The sequence below is a fragment of the Bacillus rossius genome, chromosome 7 (genome assembly GCF_032445375.1).
Source record: "Bacillus rossius redtenbacheri isolate Brsri chromosome 7, Brsri_v3, whole genome shotgun sequence".
Taxonomy (NCBI): Eukaryota; Metazoa; Arthropoda; class Insecta; order Phasmatodea; family Bacillidae; genus Bacillus; species Bacillus rossius.
This window is the reverse complement of record NC_086335.1, coordinates 38,096,347-38,105,448: the sequence shown is the minus strand read 5'-3', so window position 1 is coordinate 38,105,448 and position 9,102 is coordinate 38,096,347. Positions and strand designations below refer to the sequence as shown.

The 9,102-nt window shown below is 36.2% G+C and overlaps 1 protein-coding gene across 1 annotated transcript; it reads right to left on the bottom strand.

The window, feature by feature from the left end:
- Positions 1-309: 309 nt before the first annotated feature.
- LOC134533845 (uncharacterized) lies at positions 310-3,178 on the bottom strand. The gene is made up of 3 exons (XM_063371539.1): positions 3,033-3,178; positions 2,504-2,666; positions 310-2,311 (listed from the first exon to the last, which is right to left on the bottom strand). Exons 2-3 carry the CDS (start codon positions 2,664-2,666, stop codon positions 687-689), a joined length of 1,788 nt encoding a protein of 595 aa, XP_063227609.1. The 5' UTR covers positions 3,033-3,178; the 3' UTR covers positions 310-686.
- Between the last annotated feature and the right edge of the window lie 5,924 nt (positions 3,179-9,102).

Below are 9,102 nucleotides of genomic sequence, written 5' to 3'. Positions count from 1 at the left end.
TAGCCATGCAGGAAGGGTAGAATGATCGTGTGCTTTGTTGCCAGCCATGACAGTGATTGATGCCATGACTGATTCCCCGATTTTACATCTAGACTATCTATTGGGCCCAGGTAAAATCTGCATAGACACGGAAAACCATGTGCTCATTCATGCGGGTTAAAATTATTGCAAGCGTGCGTGAAGTTAGAAGATTTCAAGGGGTGGCAGTGCATGGACAATGCGCAAAACTGCCTTTTGTCCAACTTATAGTCCGCGCCATGTTCGCAGAACATCCAAAACATCGGTTGGAAGTGTAGTGAGTAGGGGAGACCGGGGCTGGTTGTAACAGTTTCGCTATTTTATTTTTTATCTGATCATGGATAACATAAACGGCACTTCTGACTGAGCTAACTTATTCAGTAGTTATTCTACTTTTACAAAACAATTTTTACATAAATTTTCCTCTAGCATATTTTTCTGTACAAATCTAAAACCTCGGAAGTGTAAAGTGTTACAACCTGCCCCGAGGCGGGGCTGGTTGTAACACACATTGGGGTAGGTTGTAACAACATTACTACAAGGTAAAATATAATTTTTACTAGGATTACTTATAACAAATTACTACTTATACAATATATTTCAACAAAAATTATTATTTTTTCACTTGTTTAACTTCAGTTTGTCAAATATTAAATGAACAGTGGTCCTCACTCAGAGATTTCATCTGATTGGCAATTATGACAAATATACATTTTAGATTTTTTTGCACAAGAAAAATGCGACCATAACTGGCAGTTTAGACAACGAACCCACTCCTCTCCTGGTTTGCTTGTAGAGAATGATTCCAAACACACTAAACAAAAGCACTCGCGTTCTTCCTCTGATGAGCTGCACTCTGCTGATCTTCGTTTTAGAGAACGTTTGGGCGTGGATTTTGCAGGCATGCGCGTTTGTGATACATTCCCTTTTTTCTTAATCAAGCCTGGTGTTCCTCGTTTCGCAAATTCTTCTTCAATGGCTTTCTTCTCTGGAGTATCCGTCAAAATGGCACTTTTCCTGGTCTTTCTTCCTCCTTTCCTTTTCCTTGGAGCGACTTTAGGAAGAGGTAGAACCACTTCTGGAGAAAACTTTTCTGGTGTGTGGGAACAGTTAGAAAATGATTGAACTGGTGTTCCTTGTGAATCCCTGGACACATCGTGTGAACAACTTGGTGCTAAGTCTGGATCAGGCCTGTCTGTCACAAACGAAGGAGCGAAATCGGCATCCTGAAATATTTCCCTATTATAAGGATGTATTCCACATTTCTCAAATCCTTGTTGGATATTTTTTGGCGTTGTGGCAGTGGGAAAAGCTATCTTTAAGATTGAGGGAATATCATAGATTGACATAGGCTTAACTGTGCTCTCTGGTGTTTTGTTGTTCCTCAACCATGCATCCATTGCCGTATTGATCTGTTTTTTGAGTGGGGCAAAAACACTTCGATCAAGTGGCTGAAGGCGATGAGTGCAGTGAGGTGGGAACGATAGCATTACAATGCCATTTTCTTTGGCAAAATCTAAACAGTCAGGAGCTAAATGCGACTGATGATTGTCTAGAAGGAGGAGGATAGGTTTCTCTGGGCTCGAACGAATACAAGAAACAAAATGCTTAAGAAAAAGCAAGAAATCTACCTCCGTAGTCCAGCCAGACTTATTTGCAGCACCTATACATCCAGTTGGACCATCTCTGATGAAGTGATCATAATACCTTACCCTAGGAAAAATAAACATAGGAGGGATAGCATTTCCAGCAGCATTTACTGCTACAGTTAGAGTAACTAACTGCCCTCGTTCAGATGATGTCATTGCTCCAATTTGTTTTACCCCCTTTCTTGCTACGATTTTTGAAGGATTCTGGACAGTAGTGACCCCGGTCTCATCTACATTCCAAATGTCATTAGCTGTGAAAGAATGGCGATCATAAACTTCAGAGAGTTTGTCAAAAAATTTGGAAACGTTGGCACGATTAAAACTAGAAGCCCTTCCCAAACTAGTTGCCTCTGGAGTCCGAATGGAAAGGTCTGGGTGGCGCTTTAAAAAGGAAGAGAGCCAATCTGCACCTGCTAGTTCTTTGTCACTCCATGTGTTTGGCATGGGAACATTATACTTCTTCCCACATAAGAATGCAAGATGACGTACATCACGTGGAGTGAGTCCAAAATATATGTCAGAACATGTTTTTATGTAGGAAACAAGAGCGATCTCTTGCAAAGGTGTAAATACCTGTCTGTTCCCATAATAACCAGCCAAAGGTTTCCACTCCTCTCGAAAATTAATATCGACTGCATTTAAACCTGAAACAATAGAAAAACCATACAGGCCTATGTTAATTTTGCTCCTGTTTTCACATAAGAAAATCTAAACTACGCAAAACCATATTTTTGTACTAATACAATAAAAAACGTTTACAGCCCATTGTTGAGACGTATTTATGTTAGAAATCAAGCAGATGTAATTAAGAAAATTCATTAATGAATGCAACTTACGTTTGTTTTTCTTTTTTATGTACCTCCCAAGTGTCACATGGCAGATGTTGTACGTTTTCGCAGCATGCCTAACAGATCTTCCTTCTCTTACAACTTCAGCTGCTTTCTCCAACATGTCAATAGAATATTTTCCTTTGTCGGTTTTTCTTTTGTAGTTACGCATCTGAAATTAAAATTTGACTGGAAGTTATTAATTACATCTACAAGATAAAACCGTTTAAAATGTATTTTTTTTCTTTCATAAAAGACTTAAAAGGAACAATAAATTAGGTAAACGTGGTCACGGGGTAGGTTGTAACAGTACGTGGGGCAGGTTGTAACAGATTAATTTCGCTGTTACAACCTACCCCATGTGACATCATTATAGAACACATTTAATTTTACCATATAGTTTGTATTTGTTTCCAATGCCAACAAAACATATCAGAACCTAAAGCTTAGGAGATTATTTTGGCCCGAAGACATTTTCTAAACTCCCTATACATTACGTACAATACGAATGTCAGTCAAACAAACAATATTTACTTACCTCGTCCAAAAACAAATTTTTCCTTCTTGTCGCCAGTGAAATCGTCCGACTGCCACAGTGTTACCACTCGCACTGAAGGCATCATAATGTGCCTTGATGGCTGAAACGATGATACGCTCTTGTGGCTGGTCGTGGAACTATTCGCCCTGTTACAATCTGCCCCTGTTACAACCAGCCCCGGTCTCCTTTATATCAAAGTACTTCCAGCTGCAGGAGTAGGAGCGAGGATTGAGATTGTTGGCCGCCATCTGGGATTGTGACGTCACAGCGGCCATATTGGCTAACCTTTGATCTTGACCCCGGCTGCCATATTGGATTTCGCCACCTGGTTTTCTAGAACATTCTGATGTCTTGAATTCTATAATATTGCATTTTTGTTACGACCGCCATCGTAAAAATCCATTATTATTATAGGGAAAAGTTGGGAAAAAATTTAAAATTAATGAAAAAATTAATAATGTTTTAATAAAAACGTTCCAACATGTTTTCCGCCATTTTGAATTATGATACCATCGTTGCAATTTTCGTTATGGTCTCCATATTGAAAATCCATAATTTTTAAGCTAGAAAAATGGGGGAAATTTAAAAAAAATTAAATTCATAAAATGATTATTTAATTACAATTTTAATAAAGTTATAATTAAAAAAAAAAACAGTTACGTCTGGAGGAGCCTAGGCGTGTCTCTTGCGGGTTTCCCCACCATGCAGGAAAGGATAGCACGTACGAGCTGATTCGCACACGACCAATATAGTCGGTGTCATGTAACTTGTATCAAATTTGTGTTATCAAACAAAGCACCAGTGATATACATATACTTCTGCCATAGTTATCCACATAGTTCGTAAACAACTACATGAGATTGTCATGATTCGTAAACAAACATATTTTGCTTCCCAAGTGACAGTTGGTATGACTTTTGAGAAATGTCAAATTTGAGGGGGACGCACCACAACGCCGAATACCATAACGCCGAATTCCGAATTGACCACAACGCCGACGACCCGAAAACTGCTGTGTACCACAACGCCGAATGACCACAACGCCGAAATACATTAACACCGAAAAATGTCATTGCAGTACTGCCACAAAAACAAACTCAGAAGAAAGTCACTAAATATACTGAAAGAGAATTTAAATGTACAACAACGCCGAAATACCATAACGCCGAATGCCAAAACAACGAATCTACAATATGACCATACCGCCGAAACCATTATATGACCATAAGGCCGAAACCATTATATGACCATAACGCCGAAACCACAATATGACCATAACGCCGAAATTCTAATATGACCATAACGCCGAAACCATAACTTGTTGCCTACCTGCCAGGCATTGAAATACTGTATTCGTAAGATAAGCGCACTCTCTTGCAACTGTGAAGCTAAACATTATATAGGCAACATGTTTATTTTTTTTTACATTCAATATCAGTACTGATTTTTACCCTAGTTAAAACATAACACTTTCTTATTTTTTATAGGGCAAATGGAACATTGATCGAAATGAAATATATTTTTGAAATAATATATGTATATTTTTTTTTACAATTCAAGATCAAGTTGAATGTTTTTTATTTCGAAAATGCGACGTTTTTACAAGGGTTTCAAGAAGAGTAGGCGGCCTTTTGAAATGTCAGCTCCTTTGAGTTGATTTGAGGAAATAAATTAGATATGAAGTAGCGCCGGGAATGATAGGCAGGAGAAACACGAGATCCCGAAAAAAATTGCCAACTTTCGTTGAAAATCTGGAAGTAAATTGGACCCGGATCGCCTAGGTGGGAGGCTAATGCTGTAGCTAACCTCCATTCTTGCAGGTACTAATATATTATTCGATTCTTAATTACGTAGTTATAACAAAAATTATAGGGTTACCGCTTAAAGTCCCGTAGGTACACGCTGCATGCTCGTTCAATTGCTTATGCGTGAAGGGCGACTCAGAGTTGGAGGCACCGAGGATAAGGGCGGTATATCGATTTAGTGTCTCATTCACACAAGTCACCTGTGAGTGGACGAGCGTCTTAAACGTTTGTCTCAATAAGTGAGTAGTTTGTAGTTCGTAATTTACACATAAAGTTTTTTTTTATGTACGCTTTTTGCAAATAGTGCACCATTTGTCTGCAAAAAAAAAGTATTATACCATTTTAGGCTATTTTCATAACAATATTTACAATACTTTAGGTGCATAAATTTAAAAACTATTTGATTCATTGCTATAAAATAAAGGAATTAGGATATACATAATTGTATAATACTGTCCAAATAATGAAGAGATTCTTTAATACCAATAAGCCTACTATAATTATATTTAAAAAAAATCATAACCACTGTAAAACTACCTGGCATTTCCCTAAGGAGCTCGCCTACATGTGCCTAAACTGCATTGTAGCATGTCAGAGTAATTTTTTACAGATTTAGTAAAGTGTCTTTATGCTGTTTATCTACGAAAAAAACACACACTTCTTTCAAGAAAACATGCACAATGTAAACACATTTTAGGTCGTGTCTAAATAGCCAAAACTGGGGTGTTTAGGGTGCTATTTCAGAAAATGTACTAGCTGGATACAAATGAAACTACTTAAGGGTGTTGCAATAGGCGGGCCCCTTAAAGGCGTTCAAGTGTGAAAAATTCACAGTTCGATGTTTATTATAAATAACGTTAATTCTGTATACATTAGTTGTAAGCATAGTTTGAATATTTTTCTCAAAACAGCTTGTTAAAGACAAAATATGCATGTTACACGAGCATACAATCAGTAAAAACCTATATTAAATTATTCAGAATGAAATTACGTGCGATAGGCAATATGCTGAAATATACCCATAACGAAATAATTTTTTTTTATAATAGCTGAGTTTTCGAAATTTTTTGTAAAATACGAGGTTATTCTGGTATTCATGTGATATCTTTGTGTTATTATATCCAGTTACGTGAAGTTATTTAAGGTGGTCGTTTGGACCGGCCGCTATAAATACTGTGCAGAGCTTCAGCAGTTCACGTATCACACAAGTGTACCGCGTGTGTGCTCGGCACTTGCTACGAATACCACTTAACGTATGTTACACGTGTTCCTAGACCATTGCCAGCTTATACAATCCTCTATATAAATAACCTCTTTTGGAAGCTGAAAATGGCTAAAATTGTTATTTTCACCGTCAATTTTAGGTTTGAAAATAACGTTTCACTGACTTGAAAATGGTTTAGGAACGTACAAAAAACCTTCATATTTAATACTTCGCCATAAAATGATAGTATCCCCACTGAAATTGTCTTAGAGGGGAGTCTTCGACAATGTTGCAGCATGTCAGAAGACCGCCTGGCGGATTCTAGGCGTAAGGACCTTGATGCGCGTGACTGTATCGCTCTTAGCTCTCCCGCCCTTCCCACTCCTCGAACATTAAAAACATACCCGCTATCAGGCGGCCACCTTAAATCGTTGCGCAATATTTAGGATTCCTGCGTACAACTGTTTCACCGCGGAAATTTTTAACATATTTATGTTGAAATCATCTAATAAGATTATATCTTCATATTTTTCTAACATGTTGCATAGTTCATTTTCAAGGTAGGCCGTTAACGATAAAGTGGACACTTTGAAAATCACTACTATTTGAATAACAACCAATATTATATTTCGTGGAGGTTTCGGACATATAATTTTTGTTGGGTTGAAAAAAAAATAGACTATCTTGAATAGAAAAATAGAAATATAAAGCATTAATAAGTAGTGAAAGGATACAAATTGATCGAGAGAAAAAAGTAACCAGGTGCTCAGAAGTGTTAAATTTACCATGAATAGTCTTCAGTTTAATTATTATATGGAATATATATAAATATGTACATATATACATACATATATTTTTTTTTTTTTTGGCTTGTACAGGACCCTAACGGCAATATGCCTGTGCTTATGGCGTACTTCTGCTGATAAGTATTCATGCCTACCTGGCATGAGAAAGTCTAAGGCAGTCACTTTTATGCTTTTGTGTATATATATCGCTACTCCTACACCTGATTTTACAGTGATTCATTCTCATTTATGAACGTCTTTAAAAGCGCAGAGGGCATGCTAACGTTCCTTACACTGGACACATTTAAAATGAACTTTCTTTTTATTGATATGTTATTTAAAAATCAATGCTCACACGATACAATTACATAAATGTTACAAATACACAAAAACACTCCTAAGTGGCAGACTAAGTACTAATATAAAAAATTACAATTCTATTACGTTCATGTACAATCACACCCACAATTATACAGATCTGAATAAATATTTTGCGGAATGTCAGTGTCATCCCCTCAGCCATGGGATGACTAATCTGATGTCGGTAAACTGCTCCAAGCTTATGACGCGGCATTGGTGGATGACTTTGAATATAAATTAGTCTTGCATAGTGGTATTAACCATCTATTGTCACTTTAAGAGCGGTTTTTACAAGGTGAAAATAATTCAAATATGAAAATCAATTTTTTTATGTTATCAAGCGTGGAAGAATTTAGTATTTTAGCGCCAGTGGTATGGCAGATCACAACCAGCATTCAGTAATTGCGTAAATCTGTGTGTATTATCATCATCTATAGTCTATTATATCCCTCACATCGTTGACACACTACTAAATGAACGTTTATAATAATAGTTATAGTACTTAGTAGTTTATGGTAGACGTTGTTTGTTTACAATGTGGGATACGTACCACCCCCCCCCCCCCCAATTAAGTCCCTAAACAGGTTTATGGTAGTGTGAGGATGGTTCAACCAAATATTTTAGAAGGACAATATAGGTAAGTCGTCAAAAAAACGGGCGACACATTCAGCAGCACATTCTGGCGGCCTAGCCTGGACATACGTTGTAAGCGCATTTGAGACAATGTTATTTTGCTAATTTTTAATGGAAGTTTTTTCCTTGTTTTATCCTGTTTAAGTTATTTATAATGACTGGAAAAGTTTGTGCAAAGTTTGGTTGCAATAATTACGATGTATCTAGCTGTTAGAAGTCGTTTTTTAGTTTTCCGACGGCTGAAACTATAGCCAAATATCTTAATAGGAACTACAACATTTGCTATTGCCATGTTTACTTGTGTATGGTTTACATCAAATATTCCTTTTCCACTGTTTAAAAATGATAGTGCCTTATTGGAAACAATGATACATATTTCAACGTTCAATGTTTTAAAATATTTTTTAACCTATTTTTAATATAATTTTGTTTTTAAATTTTTATTGTATATTTTTAAACCAGAGCATTACCTAAAAATAATTTAAATATCCTCAAATTTGTATTTTTGCGCTCCACTCATTATGCTGAATGACTTAGTTGTCACTGTAGTATATCAAGCAGTTTACCAAAATTATTGATTTCAAAAGTTTTATGTTTGATTTTCAACATGAAAATAATATAAATTAGTTTTAAGTGTTTGGTTATGTTAAATAAATTAAATCAATCTCAATTTTATAAGTGTTTGGTTGACTTCAATTAGCAACATTAAAAATACTTAATTTTGGTTCGGGTCAAGTCATATTCAATTTTTAAGTTTTTTATTTTTCACTTTAAGCAGTTCCTCGAGGAATTTTTTTTAAACTTTCACGGAATATTTATAAAATAAGTGATTTACAAACTTTCAGGTTTAGAGTTAAGTATGTTTCATTATTAAAAACTGTCTGATTTGCATCATTTCGTTGTATGTTATGTTTACAGTAACACTATATTTAATTGTCTTAAAAATCAATATAGCTCTGTAAATTGGGTAACTGTTTTGAAATATGAATACTCTGTTTCAGTAAAAAATATTAACCGTAAATTTATTTCACGATGACAACAAGATTTCAAGAGACGAGAGTAAATCTGTGCTGGTATCTCCCATTGTAATACATGGTAATTTTAATTTCGCGGGCGTTCCTTTAGGCAAAGCCACCGGGGTCATTGCTGTCGGGTGTCGCCAGCTTTCACCGTGTTAAAAGGCTCGAGTTTCCTATATTGTCATTCTAAAATATTTGGTTTAACCCTCCACCACCACCCCCACACTCCTACTAAAAAAACGCTCATTCCGCACAGTGACCTTG

Bases quoted from the DNA above. Each gene is read 5' to 3' on its own strand.
- LOC134533845 (XM_063371539.1), bottom strand. From the start codon at position 2,666: ATGCGTAACTACAAAAGAAAAACCGACAAAGGAAAATATTCTATTGAC. The intron at 2,312-2,503 runs GTAAGTTGCATT...CTATTGTTTCAG, and splicing joins CATAAAAAAGAAAAACAAAC to GTTTAAATGCAGTCGATATT.